The sequence below is a fragment of the Chiloscyllium plagiosum genome, chromosome 9 (genome assembly GCF_004010195.1).
Source record: "Chiloscyllium plagiosum isolate BGI_BamShark_2017 chromosome 9, ASM401019v2, whole genome shotgun sequence".
Taxonomy (NCBI): Eukaryota; Metazoa; Chordata; class Chondrichthyes; order Orectolobiformes; family Hemiscylliidae; genus Chiloscyllium; species Chiloscyllium plagiosum.
Genome location: NC_057718.1, coordinates 63,614,181 through 63,633,848, shown reverse-complemented (window position 1 = coordinate 63,633,848; position 19,668 = coordinate 63,614,181). Strand labels below are relative to the sequence as shown.

General features: G+C 41.0%; 1 protein-coding gene across 6 annotated transcripts in view; it reads left to right on the top strand.

Moving 5' to 3' along the window:
* pde10a (phosphodiesterase 10A) overlaps positions 1-19,668 on the top strand; it is a 481,692-nt gene that overhangs the window by 307,024 nt on the left and 155,000 nt on the right. For 5 of the 6 annotated variants that reach the window (XM_043696099.1, XM_043696101.1, XM_043696100.1 and 2 more), the window contains exons 3-4: positions 7,238-7,266; positions 11,805-11,925. In XM_043696099.1, the coding sequence (XP_043552034.1) occupies positions 7,238-7,266; positions 11,805-11,925 (150 nt within the window). Of the gene's footprint in view, positions 1-7,237; positions 7,267-8,961; positions 9,131-11,804; positions 11,926-19,668 lie in introns of all 6 variants that reach the window. The other variant, XM_043696102.1, reaches the window with a different exon arrangement.

Genomic DNA, 19,668 nt, shown 5'->3' with positions numbered 1-19,668 from the left:
CTTACAAAGCACCGACTCATAGAATCAAAAAACCATATATCCAAAAACTACTCTATCATAACTACAAACACCTATTACTATCAAAAAACTACAAAGAAAACCATATATAAAATCTTGAATGGAAGACTCTTCCCCCAGCCCATAGGGGGCACTCACCCTACCCATCCCCTCCTTCATGGCTCCTTCAAACCCGGATTCTGCCTCAGCCTTAGGCCAGAAAAAAATATAAGGCGATGATCCTTTAATCAACAGAAAAAAAGACAAAGTCAGGATGAGCAATTTCCCATCAGAAAATCCAGTTAATAATAAAAAATAGGAACAACTTATTCCAAAGTCTTTCACCCCTTTCCAAAAAGGAAATGATGCGGGAGAAAGAAAGGAATAAAAAAAAGGAAGGGAAAACATGGGGAAAGATTAAAAAAAAGAACAAACATTAACCGTATTCTTCAGGCCAATCCGTCTATTTTAAAGTGTCCACAAAGCTTTTAGCTTTATCTGCTGAGTCAAATGTATAAACTGAGTCCTCGTGGCTGAAACGAAGTACTGCGGGGTACCTCATGGAGTACTGGATGCCAAGGTTCCTCAGCCTCTTTTTAACTTCATCGAAGGACTTCCTCTTTCGAATTACAGCTGCAGAGAAATCCTGGAAAAACATGACTTTTGACCCCTTGTACAGCAGTGCCTGCGGATCTTTTCCCAGGGATCTGGAAGCTTCTATGACTTTTTGCTTGTCCTTATATGATTGGAAGTGCACTAGGACCGAGCAGGGGCACTGCACTGGGCCTGACCTGTGCACTGTAACCCGATATGCCCTTTCAATCTGCAGCCTGCTGGACTCCACATGAAGGCTCAAAAACTTTGGCAGCCAGCTTTCAAAGAAGCTGACTGTCTGCTCACCTTCCTCACCTTCAGGGAGCCTGACAATTCGGAGATTTATCCTCCAACCTTGATTTTCGAGGTTGTCGATATGGTTTTGCAAGGCCCGCACCTCTCGCTCCAGCACCTGCATCCGACTGGATGAGGACTCCATCGCAGCTTCCGAGGCCTTAGTTTGACCCTCCACCTCCTCCAGCTGCTCCCCGAGGCCAGAGATCTCCTGCTCATGCTTCTGCAGCATGAATGTGATAGGTGGGACCTGGGCATGATCTCCCCACGGATTTCCTCAATCACAGCCCCAACTTTCAAGGTAAGTCTCTCCATCGCCGCAGCCAATTCCTGTGAGTCTGTCAGGTCCCCGGGAGGTTCAGGAGAGGCTGCTGCTGCTGCAGTCTCTGGTGTAGTAGGTGCTGCAGGGGAGTGTCCACCCTGCTGCTGTTTGCTCGCTCCTTTTCCCTTTGGCATCCTTCCCACTCCCAAATATTAACAAATATGTGTTCTGTAAGGATTTAAACTAATAATTCCACCACATAAGTTGGCCATGGATGGCAAAAAACATCAGTATGCCTTGGCTGTTAGGCAGAGCTGTCCACAGCAGTTCTACAGAATCGCCGCCATCTTGCTTAGTCCTCGGTCAAGCTTTTTCAGTGTGGTTGGAGCTGCACTCTTCCTGGCAAGGCAAAAAACATCAGTATGCCTTGGCTGTTAGGCAGAGCTGTCCACAGCAGTTCTACAGAATCGCCGCCATCTTGCTGTCCTCGGTCAAGCTTTTTCAGTGTGGTTGGAGCTGCACTCTTCCTGGCAAGTGTGGATTATTTCATTGCACTCTCCTGACATCTGCCGTTTAAATGATGGATAGATTTTGGGATTCAGGTGATTTACCGCCCCCTCTCGTATTTATACAAGATCTAATTCGGCTTTTGGTCAATAGTAGCCCCAGAATGCTGAAGGAGCCTTGGTGAATTGCTGCAATAAATGTAGACACTGTCACCACCGAGCATTGGTAGTGCAGTGAGTCAATGGAGTACCAAACAAGTGAGTTACTTTGTGGATGCGGTTGAGCTTCTCAGTGTTGTTGATGAAACATTCATCTAGTAGGTGGAGAGTATTCCATCACAATACTGACTTCTGCCTTGTAGATAGTAGACAGCTTCGGGAGCCAAGGGAGAGTTACTTATTGTGTTCCTAACCTCTGACCTCATTCAGGGGATGTGGAGGTCGCTAGCAAGGCTAACATTTGCTGCCCATCTTTAATTGCCCTACCATGGAGAGCAGTTAAGAGTCAGCCATATTGCTGTGGGTCAGGAGTCACATGTAGACTGGACCAAGTAAGAATGGCCAATTTCCATCCCTAAAAGGCATTAGTGAACCAGATGGATTTTCACGACAATGGACAGTGGTTTCACAGTCATTGGTAAGACTTGCTTTCAGTTTCAGATTGTAATAATTGAACTTGAATCCCACCAGCTACTGTGGCTGGATTCGGGTATTTATTATATTAAAGCTCTGGATTGCTGGACGAATGACATTTCCATTTCCCCTAACCATCCTTATGGGACTAGTCCAGTTCAGCTTTTGGTCAATGCTGATAGTATGGGCTTCAGAAATAGTAATGCCACTGACTGTAAGGGTAGATGATTAAATTCTTGCTGAAGATGATGATGCCTTGTACTTGTCTGGTGAGAATATACTCAATCTGTCTGAATCTGATCTGAGTTGAGATCTTGCTGCATATGCAGTCATCAGTAAACACCCAATTTTTGACTTTATGAAGAAGGGAGGTTCACTGGTCCTAGGACACTACCTTGACGAATTACTATAGCAATGTTCTTGGACTGTTCAACCTACAAGCACAGCCATCTTGCTTTTTGCTAGGTATGCCTCCAGTTAGCAGCAAGTTTATTTCCCCCCCTAATTGCCACTGACTTCAGTTTTGCTGGGGCTCTTTGAGACTATACTCCATCAAATATGCCTTTGATGTCAAGAACAGATCCTCTCATTTTGCCTCTTAAGCAGCTATTTTGTCCACACAATAAACAAAAACCTGTAAAGATGTCAGTTGCTGAGTGGCCCTTGCAAATCCAAACTGAGCCCCAGAGATACAGTTATTCCCTTTCGAGTACTGTTATGGTTTGATAGCACTGTTTATGGCCTTTTCCACTGTTTTACTGATGATTATAAGTGGTCTAATACCCAAATACACACTGGGTTGGATTTTGTCCTGCTTTTTGTGGACCTGGACAATTTCCCATATTGTTGTGTAGTTGCCAGTGTTGTGGCTATACTTGGTTAAGGCTGCAGCTGGAGTACCTTCAGTACTTTTGCTGGAATGGTGTTTGGGCCATAACCTTTGCTGTATTTGGTGCCTTCAACTGTTTCTTTATACCAGAGGGAATGAATTGAGTTGGTTGTAAATTAGCATCTGTGTAGTTAGAGACCTTGGGAGCAGGTTAAGGATGATCAAATGCTCAGACTTTTGGCTCAAGAATTTTATAAATACTTCAGCCTTGTCTTTTACACTGATGTGCTGGGCTTCTCTGTCATTGAAGATGGATATACTTGTGGAGCTGCCTTCAGGGCATTGTTTAATTATCCACCACCATTTATGACTAGATGTGACAGTGCTGCAGAATTTAGATTAGATCTGTAGTTTTTGGGATTGTCCAGCTGTCTATCATAAGCTGCTTCCACTGTTTTGATATGCCCGCCTGCACTGTTTACCAAACCACGATTAGTCCCCTGGTTTGATAGAAAAATGGGGCAATGTGCTAGTCCTGTGTTAGACAGTTATTGTTAATTTTATGGAAGTAGGATAAAGATCATCGGAAGAAGATGGATTGGCTGTGGAAGAAGCACTGGTAACTGGGATCTAGGAATATTGAGGAAGAGTGCCCAGACATCTATTGCTGCATTGCTAGTTTAGACATTGTGACAGAATGGAGTGTTGGAGGGGAATCTTTTCAATGAGCACTGGAATAGTGGAAGAGAATGCATTGAGTATACAGAGTTACTAGCTGGAGAAACCTGAGAAGGGTTCTCCTTGAACAGTTATTAAGGAAGTTGGGAATACAATGCAAGACAGCTATTGAAATTTGCAACCAATGGGTAATACCGTGAGCTTCAGGGGCACATGAAAATACCTTTCTAGGTACAACAAACATCCTTCAGGCAGTAACAAATGGAAAGACTACCGAAGTAGTGGAGAATGAATGTAAGGATCTGGGAAATTTCAGTGGTTTTTGAGTTAGGAAAATGGGTTTGCTTTGTTGAATTAGATGATCTTGGAGCTTTGACCTCTATGACTCTATGAATGGAGCTTGGGATTGGTTAGTAGAAATTTGAACCTGACACAGTTAGTGAATATATCATCTGATGTTCTATTTACTTTGAAATAATGTGAACATTGTTTCATAGAATCCCTACCATGTGGAAGCAGGCCATTCGACCTACTGAGTCCACACCGACCCTCCAAAGACCATCCCATCTAGACCTACCACTTGCCCTATGCCTGTAACCCTGCATTCCCCATGGGATAATGCACCTATCCAGCACATCCCTGCAAAGTATGGGCAATTTAGCCTGGCCAATCCACCTGACCCTGCACATCTTTGGACTGTGGGAGGAAATCAGAGCACCTGGAGGAAACCCATACAGACACTGGGAGTATATGCAAACTCCACACAGACATTCGACTAAGGTTGGAATCAAACTCCGAGCCCTGGTGCTGTGAGGCAACAGTGCTAACCACTGAGCCACTTGCTTTCATGTTTAGTATCTTGACAGGTGGACACCGCCTTTTCTCCTTAAGAACTGCACAGCATGTGTATTTTGGCTTTCACCCAAATAGCTACCTTAAAGTCTTTGATTGTTCACTGTGCTTTTGTTAAAGGTTTTATGCTTTTTTAAAAAAAATCTGAAATAGTTCCAGGTCACTACCAGGGGGCTTTGACATCGATTTACCCAGGTGGCAAAGAGTAGCAGCAAAATTACAGCAAAGAAGGGGCAGGGAATCTGGCAGCAAGAACAAGAAAGGAAGTGCTACAAGGTGGCAGTGAGTGATTAAAACATCTGGAATTGGGAACGTAATAGGCAGAAGTGTTGGATGAAAGACATGATTTTCACAGGTTTTGGTGCAGCCTGCTTGCTGGGGGTCCATGCTGATAATCAATGAGACAGAGTTACAAAATAATTGTACTGTCTCCTTAAGTTTTATCTGGTTGTACCAATCTCTCTCATATACATAATTGAAAAATTGCAATTTTTTTAACCAATGTTTTACTTATTCTTCCATCATTCCGTAGGCTCAATGGCTATTTTAGAGGAAGGACAATAGTGAACCAATTTTCATTGCCATGATCCCTACCATTCCCCTTTCTATAGCAATCCCTCCATATTCCTTCCCTATAGAAATCTATGTCACATTTTTATTTATGTCATTTCCTTCAATGGCCTGTTTCTGTTAGGCTTCTATTAGGTCAGGCCAAAGTCTTCCTTTTCCCAACAGGAGTAATCTTAATTTTGTTTGTAATCTTAATTTAGAAAATGGATGTTGGCCAACTTTCTATTCTCAAGTACAGTGACATAGTGTGTCATTGACACAGCTTCAGTTGGGATCTAACCAGTGTCATATACAGTTACAATATATTCTCTTTTTGATTTATATTGTACGTTTTGATAATGCATACGTTTTCATTTTTTTAATTGGAAGAAACTGTGTTACTTGAGTTGGGTGCAAAGTACTTACGTGAGATATACGACAGAGTTGATTTAAGAAAACTTGGTATGCAATAGGAGCAACAGAAGAGAGTGTGGATGATTAGACACCAGAAAAGGATTTGTGCTTGGAGGTAGGCATATGGCTAAATGACTTCTTTGCATTAGGCTTTACCAATGAAGAAGAGCTGATCAAGTAAAAGAGGAGGTTGTTCAGATAACTGGTTAGTTTAAAATTGATGAGGATGATGACTGAAAGAGGCTGACTACTTAAAATTGATAAGGAGCTAGTTCCAGATGAGGTGTCTAACAATACTAAGGATAAGTGAGAAAACTTGTAGAATCAGTACTTTATGGCAAATTTTGACTAATTAAGGAAAACGAGCATGGATTTATTGAGAGAAGATTGTATGTAATCTACTTGTTTGTTTCTTTTTGTTTTTGAGTTAACAGATGGTTGATGATAGTGCCATTGATGTGGTGTACCTGGACTTCCAGTAGGCACTTGATAAAATGCCACACAACAAGCCTGTGACCAAGATACAATTTGTAGAATAAAACAGTAATAAAATAGATGTAAAATTGACTGAGTGACAGCAAACAGACGTTAGTGATTAACGATTGTTTTGCAGACGGGAAGGGGTTTTGTAGTGGAGCTCTCCACAAGCCTATGTTGAGATTCCTGCTCTTCCTGATATGTATTAATGACCTAGACTTGGTATGCCATTTCAAAGTTTGATAGCCATCATGAAAGTTGGAGGTATTGGGATCATCAGTTTTAATTTCAAAAGAGCACAAGAAAGTGTTAGATGAAGTGTAAAGTGACACATTTTGGTAGAAGAACAAAGAGAGAATATCTTTTAAATGCAGGAGCCCAGGGATCTACAGCATGTGTGTACAAATCTGGGAGAGTGGAACTATAGGTTAAGAGAGCACTTGATATATCAAGTGTAAGAGACGTGGGCTGCTTAAATTGGAGCATAGACTATATAAGCACAGAGGTTGTGATAAACCTGTATAATAACCCTGATTCTGCCTTCGTTCTGGAGTATTGAGGTTAATTCTGAGCACAATACTCCGGGAAGAATGTGCATGTTTCAGGACTGTAGCTAAATTTCATGACAATTTCATTGTTGAGGAACTTAAGGAACCTGGAACAGTTCTTCTTGGAGATGAGAAGGTCGAAAGGAGATTTGAGAGAGGTATTCAAAATCATTAGAGTATAGACCTGGTAGGGCGAGAGAAACTGTTGGCATTGGTGAATGGATCAAGGTCCAAAAGATTTAAGGTAATTTGGTAAAAGAAACAATGGTCTCATGAAGAAAATCATCGTTTAACCCGGGGAGCAATTACAATTTGGAATGTACCACCTGAGAGTGCAGTGGAACCCAGTTCAATAATGGCATTCAAAACTAGAAAGGAACATTTTGCAGTGTTATGAGGGAAAACCAGTAAGGAGCTAAGTAGTTAAACTGCTCTTCAACATGGATATGACAAGAAGCGTCTTCCTGTTCTGTCATCAGTCTATGATTCTGAGAATAAAACAACTAATTTCCTCAAAATAGTTACTGACATTTCAATCCTACTTTTTATTTAAACAAAAATGGCCTTTGCATGACTAATAATTTGTTTTGTTTTTTTTTCACAGATAAAGCCAATTTCCAGAATATTAACAGGGTAAGTAAAACAGCATTGTTTCATCGTTTATCTCTGGGATGGTTTGTAATTGCTTGACTATGTGACAATGTCTTGTTTGATAAAATTAAACAACAATGGCACAGAAGGATTATTTTGCCCTGTAATTAACCCATCTGGGAATACTGCAGAGATCTGAGTAGAAACATTACAATCTATCTGAGTGGAATGCTGAAGACGTTTTACGTCAAGCTTATGCTCTTGACGTAAAAGAATATATTTTAAAAGAACAGAAGGTACTGTGTTTAAATCAGCATGAACCCCAGGTGATAACTCTTGAAATTTCTAATTATCGGGACTAACTGCAGGACACGAGGGAAGTTTTTATTCCTGTGTTGCATTAAATTGTAGGGATCCACTGATTGCAATTTTTTTTTTAACTGGCTAAGCATTTTGCCCTAAAACTCTTTGATTAGAAATGTACAATATATTTTTCAAGATTATGTTAAAACTGCACGATTATCACCTCCCAAATGTTGGTTCAAAAGCATCAAAAATATATTTCCTAGTATTGAATATTTTCATATACAAGTACCAGGATTAACTACTTTAGAATACCCTGAAAATTAGTGTCTAACAGTCCGTAGTGCTGGAGTGAAATTCCTCTTGTTGACTCTTGCTGATAGATTTAACAAAAATGTAAGAATAAGCAAGATTTTGCTGCATATTTAAATTGACTGAAGCATCTTTCTTGTACTTTTTTTATTTGGCTGAAAACTTAAATCAGTTGGGGTAAATACAAAAAAACTATATCAAATGACTTTTTTTTTAAACAAAAATTATTTCAGTAACAGGGCTCTGCATGCAATTTAAACATTTTGGATGTAATCCATTTAATACAATCTATAATGCATAGGATATCAAATAATGCACCATGTGGCGCTTTTAAACTTCAACATGTGAAATCATTACTTGCTATTCTGTCACCTCTTAGAATCGTAGAATCCCTACAGAGCAGAAAGAGGCCATTTAGCCCATCAAGTCTGCACCAACCCTCTGAAGAGCATCCCACCCAAATCTACCCTAACCTCATAATCCTGCATTTACCATGACTAATCTCCCTAACCTGCACATCTTTGGACTGTGGGTGGAAAACGGAGCACCCAGTGGAAACCCACGCAGACACAGGAAGAATGCAAACTCCACACAGACAGTCACCCAAAGTTGGAATTGAGCCCAGGTCCCTAGTACTCTGAGACAGCAGTGCTAACCATTGTGCCACCCCTTCTCTTTCCCCGTCTCCAATTTACCCTTCACTTTGACCTACAACTGTGCCTGGGTCTCATTAAGAGAAAACACAACAATAACTGAATGATATTTTTGTTTTCAATTACTGTGACCCACAGTTGAAATTACATATACTCTTTCAAGCTTGCTTTACTCCATCAATTGCTTAAGTCAGTGGTGCGATTACTCCATCCAACATGACCCTGACACAATTAGTTTTCACAAGGTAATTTTGGAATTATAGATCTATTGCTGAATGTAAGGTAGTAGAGGTGATCATCATTTTACGTTGTCCCGTTTATTTCGTTTGAATGGAATTTTATTTTTAAGGCCTCTTTGAATTACATTGGCATTTCCGGTTTAACATCGTTGCCTGTCCCCCACTCCTGCACCCCACCCACCCTTCACCACCCACCCGGCCTTGCCTCCCACTCTTTGTTCTTACCTTAGGCCGTTCCCTTCATCATTGAAGTTGCCCTTCTCCAGGCTGCTGTTCTGAACTTGCTCTGAAGGGCTCCATCTGGTGGCAATAGCTGTTCAGTTCAGGCAATTGCTGGGACTCTAGGTCCCTGCACTAACTTCTGCCACACGATGGAGCCTAGTCAGTCTAAAAGTGCAGGTGAGTGTATTTTTTAAAATACTACACAGGGATTATAATGTCTTTCTTTTACATTTTGTTATGTATTTTGTTTTGACAGTTACTTAAGCTAGGAGCACACAGTGTTGTACACATATAGTGCACAACATTTTGAACTGTTCATTGGTTTTTCTGGCAAGAAACTGTCTGAAGGAACCTAACTCTGCCTTTACCATTGATTCCTATGGCAACCCATGATTCACTTAAAAATACCAATTCTCTGGAATGAAATCAGAACTTTACCTCAAAATCAATCTCAGGATTTTGCCTACAAGCTGTCTCAAATGTTGCTGTACTGTTTAAAACAACTGCTCAATTGAGTTGGCAATATCCATGCTGCACCATTAGAGCAATCACTCATCAGTTACGCGCGACTGAATATTCCAACAATTGAATTTGAAAACAAAGAATTAGGAAAAGCATTTGCTAAGCAAATCTAAATTTTAAAATGATTTTCCATTGATTGTGGTTTGAGGATGCTTTTTTTGTGTTAATGCAATCGACAATCCAACAATAATCAATGTTTTAATCCTGGGGTATATTACCTACCAATGTCAGCACTAATGAAGAGCAGAAATGCAGAATATTTAATATCTTCATCCCCATGTTTTGAACTTATTGGCATTCCATGAATATTCATTTAAATATGATCTGCCAGATACTTTGGTGTATGTTATATATATTCTGGTCTTTAGAACATATATACATACTCAGCATTGTTTGTTTTCTCATATAGCATAAGACTAAATATCAGTATTTTTAAAGTTATTGTCACGATAGAGAGCAATATCTTTAAAAGAAAGACATTTGAATTTTCAGTGAATGAATGAAAGATTACAAAACAATTTCATGTTTTAAGACTTTCAATGTAGCAAATGAATTAAAAACAATATATATTATTTCATTAGCAACCTACGCTCTAAACAAAATTTTAAAAATCTCCATTTAACTTGTACAATGACTAACTGAACCATTGTCTGCCCCCAAAGAGTTGTACCTTATTCTAACCTTTACATGGATATTTTGTTCTCCTGTAGGAAGATAAAAACATTCTCTGATCCTTTTGCCTTTTCCCTTTCCTTTCACCTCACTGAACTGATTTCATGGTTTCAACGAATTTCAATGAATGACAATCCCTCCAGCCATAGTTTGGCAAGTCTTCCAGCTTTGTTTAAACCCCCAGGAACTTGGTCACTTCAATCTAAGTATGAATTTCCATCCACATTCCGTATAGTGAACAAGATGCTTTAACTTACTTTTGGATTTTTGCAAACAGAGTGTTTATAGAGTTCACTGATGTTTAGAGAACCTTGCAACTTGATCCTGTAGTGATTTCTTATGAACTCTTGCCCTCTCAGAGTCACCTTTCTCTGCCAATGTGAATCACAAAGGCCTTTTATGTTGTTCCCATCCATGTAATTAAAGATTGTGAGGGTTCCTGTCTCCAACAACCCACCATGCAGTCCACTTCACATTCCCACCGTCTTCTGGCTCTTATACCCAAAGTATTACCAATTGCAAGACCTGAAATTCCTTCCATCTCTCTCAAAACTGGAGAGTAGCATTCTGTCGACCTCCAGCACATCTGCTGTGTTCATTGCTAAAGAGTATAAATATGTTGCATGTTCTCCACATAGAACAACCTAGTTCTCCTCCTTTTAATCTTTACAACCCTCAAACCATTATCAGTAAACAGCGAATTTGGAGAAGATTTATAACTCAGGTTGACATTCTGGATGTAGGTTTGCTCGCTGAGCTGGAAGGTTCATTTTCAGATGTCTCATCACCATACTGGAAACATCTTCAGTGAGTCTCTGGATGAAGCTTCATCCGGAGGCTCACTGAAGATGTTATCTATTATGGTGACGAAGCATCTGAAAATGAACCTTCCAGCTCAGCGAGCAAACCTACACCCACATTATCAGCAGAATTCAGAAGGTCCAAAAGGAGATAGTGGTACAGTAGTAATGTCACTGAACAGGTAATCTAAAGGCCCAGCAGGAGCATGGTTTCAAATCCTACTATGGCAGATGGTGGAGTTTAAATTCAATTAATAAATCTAGAATATAAGACTTGTGTCTGTAATGTGACAGTGAGATTATCATTAAATGTAGTTAAAAACCCATCTACTTTATCCATGTCCTTTAGGGAAGGAAATCTGGTGTCCTTAACGTCATCTAACCTACATGCGATTCCATACCTTACCAATGTGGTTGACTCTTAATTGCTGTCTGAAATGGCCAAGCAAGTTGTTCAGTTTAAGGATAATTGGAAAGGGGCACCAAATTGCTGACCTTGCCAGTGACACCTGCCTAACATGAATCCAGTTGTCCCATTCATTCATCTGTCTTACCGTGAGTTAGAGATGGCCCAGAAACAAAACACACATATAAATCTTGTATGTGTAACATAAAATGACCATAAATAGTTGACTTGGATAGAAGCTCACCACGCTTGGCAATTTAATGATATAATATTGCTATTTTTGACCATTGCAATTGCTACTCTGCAATTGATTTGTAGAAGTTTAAATAAAATCTGATTATCAGTTTAAACAATTGTTTACTTGGCAATAGTTTAAATATTTTTGATGAATGTTAATGCTCAAAAGTTTCTAATTTTCAAAGACAATATGCTGTTCCTCTAATTTGCTTAGTACCTGGACTCTAACATGCAAGCAGTGGTCTATGAATTAAACTCCAGTGTAGAACAGCGGTTGGACCGTGGCAGTGACAACCAACTACTCATATTTGAATTGTGTAACGTCATAAAAACAGGTAGGCCATTATATTTGTGAAATTTTGCATTTAGAAATTACTCAGTTGCTCCATTTATTCCTTTATTGAAATATAAGGCAATATTTTGTTCTTATGTTCCCTTCCTTCCTGTGGGTTAGTTATCATGCTTGATCTCCAGTCACATTAATGTGTTGGGAGATTTGCGCAGAGGCCGGCCTCAGTGCTGTTCTAAAATTATCCCAGAAGTGCCCAGTTTTGTTGTTTTCCATTTCAATTGGCAAATTATTGTGATATTCAGATCCTACGTAATAAAATCAGAAGTTATGCGCAAGATCAGAGAAACGTGATGGAAGCGTGTGAATTGATCTTGGAAAGTAGTAGAACAATGGGAGAGTGTTTAGCAAAGCATTTAGAATCTTGGATTTAATATATAGAAGGATTGAGTACAAAAGATACCCATCCATAGAATAATCACTGTTGAAGTTAGTGAAGGGAAGTGAACCAGACCAAAAAAAGACATAAGTAAAGCAAGGACCTAGGGAAGAGTTTGGGGGGATAAAAAATAAATTCTGAGTTAATCAGAATGGACCTAAGAAAGATAAACTGGAAAAGATCAAGCCGGGTAGTTAGGAGGACAGATAGCGATCTTTGTGAGCAGGATCAAGAAACCCACTTAGTGTGATGCCAGCTGGTGTCAAGGTGAAGGACATAGTCATACGGAACACAAACAGTCCCTTCAGTCCAACCAGTCAATGCTGACCATGATCCCAAACTAAACTAGTCCCACCTGCCTGTGCTTGGCCTATATCCCTCCAAACCTTTCCTGTTCGTTCACTTATCCAAATGTCTTTCAGACTGTACCCCAGGAAGCTTATTCCAGACATGAACCACACTCTGTGTAAAACAAAAAGTATAAAATTAAAAGGAAATTGGCCTTTTGTCTTTTTTTTTTTATCTTTCTCTTCTGACCTTCAAAATATGGCCATAGTCTTGAAATCCCCCACCCCAGGGAAAAGTTACCTTCCATTCGCCTTAATTATGTACCCCCATGATGTTATAGACTTCCCAGTAAGAAACGTTCCAGCCTCTGCTTATAATGCAAACCATCCACTCATGGCAGCATCCTGGTAAATCTCTTCTGAACCCTCTCCAGCTGAATAATATCACTACTATAACAGGGCAACCAGAACTGCACACAGTACTCCAGATGAGGCCTTACCAACGTCCTGTACAACCTCAGCATAACATCCCAAGCTCTATACTCAAAGGTCTGAGCAATGGAGGCAAGCATGCTATACACCTTCTTAACCATTCTGTGTATATGTGACGCAAACTTCCTAGAAATATGTACCTGAACCCCTAGGTGTCTCTGTTCTACAACGCTACCCAAGGCCCTACCTTTAATTGTACAAATCCTGCCTCTGTTGTTTTACCAAAATGCAATCCTTTGCATTTATCCAAATTCAACTCTATCAGCCACTCTTCAGCCCATTCACCCAACTGATCAAGATCTGTTTGTAATCTTAGATAACCTTTACTATCCACTTTACAGCCAATTTTGGTGTCATCTGCAAACTTACTGACATGCTTTCTATATTCTCATCTAAATCATTTAGATAAATGACAAAACAAAAGTGGATCCAGCACCAATCCCTCTGTAATACCACTGGTCACAGGCACCCATTCTGACAAACAACTCTCTACCATCACTCTGTCTCCTGCCTTTAAAAACAAATTTTGTATCCAGTTGGCATGCTCACCTGAATCCCATGTGATCTAATTAGTCTACTATGTGGAACCTTGTCAAAGGCTTCACTAAAGTCTAAGTAAACAAATGTCTGCCTCTCTGCCCTTATCAATCTTGTTGGTTTCCTTTAGAGTCGTAGATATGTACCGTACAGACACAGACCCTTAGGTTCAATTCATCTATGCTGATCTAATCCTAAATTAATCTAGTCTTATCTGCCAGCATTTGGCCCATATCCCTCTAAACCTTTCCTCCACTTATGCCCATCAGATGCCTTTTAAATGTTGTAATTGTACCAGCTTCCACCCCTTACTCTGGCAGTTCATTCTATACACGCACTACCCTCTGTGTGAAAAATTTGCCCCTTGGGTCCCTTTGAAATCTTTCCCCTCTCACTTTAAACTAGTGCCTTTTTGGACTCCTCTCCTCTGGGGAAAAGATCTTGACTATTCACTGTATTCATGCCTCTCATGATTTTATAAACTTCTATAAGGTCACCCCTCAGCCTCCAATGTTCCAGAAAAAACAGCCCTAGCCTATTCAGCCTCTCCCCGTATCTCAAATCCTCCAACCCTGGCAACATTCTTGTAAATATTTCCTGAACCATTTCAAGTTTAATAACATCTTTCTTACAGCAGGGAGGCCAGATTTTAACTCCGTATTCCAAATGTGGCCTAACCAATGTCATGTACAGCAGCAACGTGACGCCCCAACTCCTACACTCAGTGCACTGACCAATAAAGGCAAGCATACCAAACGCCGTGCTCACTACCTTGTCTACCTGCAACTGCACTTTCAAGAAAGTATGAACCTGCCCTCCAAGGTCTCTTTGTTCGCCAACCTTCCCCACACCCTTACCATTAAGTGTAGAAGTCCTGCCCTACTAAAATGTAGCACCTCACATTTATCGAGATTAAACTCCATTTGTCACTCCTCAACCCATTGGCCCATCCAGTCCGAGGTCCCATTGTAACCGGAGGTAATCCACTGTCCACTACACCAATTTTGGTGTCAGCTGGAAACTTACTAACCATACCTCCTATATTCACATCCAAATCATTTATATTAATTATAAAAAGCAGTGAACCCAGCACTGATTCTTATGGCACACTGCAGGTCACAGGCCTCCAGTCTGAAATACAACCCTCCACCACTGGCCTGTGTCTCCTACCTTCAAGCTAATTTTGTATCCAAATGGCTAGTTCTCCCTGTATTCCATATGATCTAACTTTGTTAACCAGTCTCCCATGCAGAACCTTGTTGAATACTTCGCTGAAATCTAATAGACATTGTCCACCATTCTGCCTTCTTCAGTCCTTTTCACTACTTCAAAAAACTCAATCAAGTTAGTGAGACGTAATTTTCCATGCACAAAGCCATGTTGATCATCGCTTATCAGTCCTTGCCTTTGCTAATCCTGTCCCTCAGAAACCCTCCAACAACTTGCCCACCACTGATGGCAGGCTTATCAGGTCTGTAGTTCCCTGGCTTTTCCTGACCACATTTGTTTTTCAATAAAGGCATATTAGCCAACCTCCACACTCAGGCACCTCACCTGTGACTATTGATGATACAAATATCTCAGCTAGAGGCGTAGTAATCACTTCCCTAGCTTCGCACAGAGTTCTAGGGTTCGTCTGCTCTGGTCCTGGGGATTTATCCATCTTTCTATATTTTTAGATGTTCAGCACCAACTCCTCTTTGATATGGACACTTTTCAAGGTATCTGTTTATTTCCCCAAGTTCTCTAGCTTCCATATCCTTCTCCACAGTAAACACTGATGCAAAATACTCATTTAGCATCTTCCCTATCTCTTGCAGTTCCACACATAGACGACATTGCTGATCTTTGAGGGGCCCTATTCTCTCCCTAGTTATTCTTTTGTCCTTAATGTATTTGTAGAAAACCTTCGGATTCTCCTTAGCCCTATTTACCAAAGCTATCTCATGTCACCTTTTTGCCCTCCTGATTTCCCTCTTTAAGTATACTCCTACTGCCCTTATAATCCTCTCTGGATTCACTCAATCCCTTCGTCCATACCTGACCTATGCTTCCTTCTTTTTCTTGACTAGAACATTAATTTCACTAGTCATTCAGCATTCCCTACACCTACCAGCCTTGTCCTTCATGCTAACAGGAACACACTGTCTCTGGACTTGCTCATGATCTCATTTTTGAAGGTTTGCCACTTTTTAGTTGTCCCTATACTTGCGAATATCAGCCTGAATCAATTTTTGAAAATTCTTGTCTAATACCGTCAAAATTGGCCTTCCTCCAATTTAGAACTTCAACTTTTAGATCAGGTCTCTCCTTTTCCATAACTATTTAAAAATTAATATAATTATGATCACTTGCCACAAAGTGACCCCCCACTGACACCTCTGTCACTTGCCCTGCCCTGCTTCTCAAGAGTAGGTCAAGTTTTGCTCCTTCTCTACTAGGCACATCCACATACTGAATCAGAAAATTTTCTTGTACACATTTCACAAATTCCTCTCCATCCAATCCCTTAACACTATGACACTGCCAGTCTATGTTTGGAAAGTTAAAATCCCCTAGTATTCTTGCAGATAACTGAAATCTCCTCACAAATTCGCTTCTCAATTTCCCACTGACCATTTGGGGGGTCTATACTACAGTCCTAATAAGGTGATCTTCCCTTTCTCATTTCTCAGTTCCACCCAAATAACTTCACTGGACATACTACCTGGAATATCCTCCCTAAGCACGGCCGTAACATTATCCCTAATCAAAAACTCCTCTCACTCTGTCTCTCTCTCTCACTCTCTCGCTCATCTGACACCAGGAACTTTGAGCTGCTGGTCCCGATCATCCTTCAGACAAGTTTCTGTAATAATTATAAAGTCCCAATCTCATTTTTCCAAACACACTCTGAGTCCATCCGCCTTACCTTAAGATCCCTTGCATTGAAGTAAATGCAGTTTAATTCCTCAGAGATACTTGAGTCTCTGAAGTGGTCTTCTCTGTTTTTTTTCTAATTAACTTGTTCCTTTCAAATTCAGAACTATCCTTATCTATCTTTCTATTTCCTCTGTAGCAAATCTTCCTGCTAGGATATTGGTCCCTTTCCAGTTTAGGTGAAATCCATCCTTTTTTGAATAGGTGTTTTCTTCCCCAAAATTGATCCCAATGATCCAAGAACCTGAATCCCTGAACTTTACACCACAGCAGCAGCTATTGATTTATCTCCTTTATACTTGTATCCTTGCCCTCATTCCAGCTAGGCACTAGAAGTAAACCAGAGATTACTGTTTTTGAGGTTCTATATTTTGAATTTTCCACCTAACCTCTCATATTCACACTTATTTCTTTCCTCACCGTCATTCCTACCATTGTGTACAATATCTTCTGTCTACTCACTCTCCTCTTAAAATGATTGAAGTATATTGTTAGAGACACCCTTAAGCTTGGCACCAAGAAAGCAACACACAATCCTAGATTCACACTCACTGCTGCAACATCTGCCGTCTATGCTCTAGACAGGACAGTCCCCTGTAATAATTACTCTTTTAAAATTTTGTCAAACCCTGAAAATAGAGTTAAGGATAATCCAAAGGGTTATTATAAATACACTAAGGACAAAAGGGTAACTAGGGAGAGATTAGGGCCCCTCAAAGATCAGCAAGGCAGCTGAAGTGTGGAGCCGCAGGTGATGGGGTATATATTAAACAAGTATTTTGCATCAGTGTTTACGATGGAGAAGGACATGGAAGACATATAATGTGGAGAAATAGATGGTGACATCTTGAAAAATGTCCATATTACACAGGAGGAGGTGCTGGGTATCTTGAAATGCATAAGTGGATAAATCCCCAGGACCTGATCAGATGTATGCTAGAGCTCTGCGGGGAGCTAGGCAAGTGATTGCTGGGCCTCTTTGCTGAGATATTTGTATCATCGATAGTCACAGGTAAGGTGCCGAAAGACTGGAAGTTGGCTAACATGGTGCCACTATTTAAGAAAGGTGGTAAGGGTAAACTAGGGAACTATAGACCAGTGAGCCTAACGTCAGTGGTGGGCAAGTTGTTTGAGGGAATCCTGAGGGACAGGATTCACATGTATTTGGAAAGGCAAGGACTGATTAGGGATAGTCAGCATGGCTTTGTGAATGGGAAATCATATCTTACAAACCTGACTGAGTTTTTTGAAGTGGACTGATGAGGACAGAGCGGTGGACATGGTCTATATGGACTTCAGTAAGGCGTACAACAAGTTTCCCCATGGTAGACTGCTTAGCAAGGTTAAATCTCATGGAATACAGAGAGAACTAGCCATTTGGATATAGAACTGGCTCGAATATAGACGACAGAGGGTAGTGGTGGAGGGTTGTATTTCAGACTGGAGGCCTGTGACCAGTGGAGTGCCACAAGGATTGGTGCTGGGTCCACTACTTTTGGTCATTTATATAAATGATTTGGATATGAACATAAGAGTTATAGTTTGTAAGTTTGAAGATGACACCAAAATTGGAGGTGTAGTGGATTGCGAAGAAGGTTACCTCAGATTACAATGGGATCTTGATCAGATGGGCCAATGAGCTGAGGAGTGGCAGGTGGAGTTTAATTTAGATAATTGTGAGGTGCTGCACTTTGGGAAAGCAAATCTGAGCAGCATTTATGCACTTAGTGTTAAGGTCCTAGGGAGTGTTGCTGAACATAGAAACCTTGGAATGCAGGTTCATCGTTCCTTGAAAATAGAGACGCAGGGAGATAGGATAGTGAAGAAAGCGTTTGGTATGCTTTCGTTATTGCTCAGAGTATTAAATACAGGAGTTGGGAGGTCATGTTGTGGCTGTATAGGATGTTGGTTAGGCCACTATTGGATTATTGCGTGCAATTCTGGTAGAGTAGAGTAGAGGAGCTTTTATTTATCATTTATACCATATGCAACTGATACAGTAAAAACAAGACAGCGTTCCTCCAGTACTAAGGGTGCTAAATGGACAGCACAACTATACAACCATACATGGCATAAAGTGCATAAAAAGTGCAAATCACGCAAGTTACAGTGTAACAGAAGAATGATGGATAATAGACATTTTTCTAGCAGCATTACGAAAGAATTTCAGTTGGGAAAATGTCCGATTACACTGTGTCAAGGAGCCTGATGGCTTGGGGGAAGAAACTGTTGTATAGTCTGGCTGTGAGACACTGTATGCTCCTGTATCTACTGCTAGATGGCAGAAGGGAGAAGAGTTTGAGTGAGGGATGTGAGAGGTCTTCCACAAAGCTCTTAGCCTTTCGGATGTAGCGTGTGGTATAATTGTCTGTAATGGAGGGAAGAGAGATCCCGATGATCTTCTCCGCTGTCCTCACTATCCATTATCACGTGTTACGATCCGAGAAAGTGCAATTCCCGAACCAGGCAGTGATGCAGCAGCTCAGGGTACTCTCAATAAACCCTCTGTGGAATGTGGTGGGGGTGGAGAGTGGGAAGTAGGCTTTCCTCAGACTGCGCAGAAAGTAAAGACACTGCTGGGTTTCTTGGCTATGGAGCCGGTGTTGACGGTCCAGGTGAGATTCTCTGCCAGGTATGCACTAAGGAATTTGGTGCTCTTCACGATCTTCACAGGGGAGCCGTCGGTGTCCAGCAGAGAGTGATCGCTCTGTGCCCTCCTGAAGTCAGCAAACCATCTCTTTTGATTTGTCCAGTATCAGAGACAGGTTGTTGGCTCTGCACCAGTCCGTTAGCCGCTGCACCTCCTCTCTGTATGCTGACTCGTCGTTCGTGCTGATGAGACCCACTACAGTCGTATCATCAGCGAACTTGATGATGTGATTCTACCTGTGCATCGCTGCACAGTCGTGTATCAGTAGGATGAACAGCAGTGGACTGAGCGTACAGCCCTGCGGGGTCCCTGTGCTCAGTGTGATGGTATTGGAGATGCTGTTCCGAATCCGGACTGATAGAGATCTCCCAGTCCGGAAGTCTAGGATCCAGTTACAGAGGGAGATATTCAGGCCCAGCAGACTCAGCTTTCCAATCAGGTCTCCCTCTTATGGGAAGGATGTTG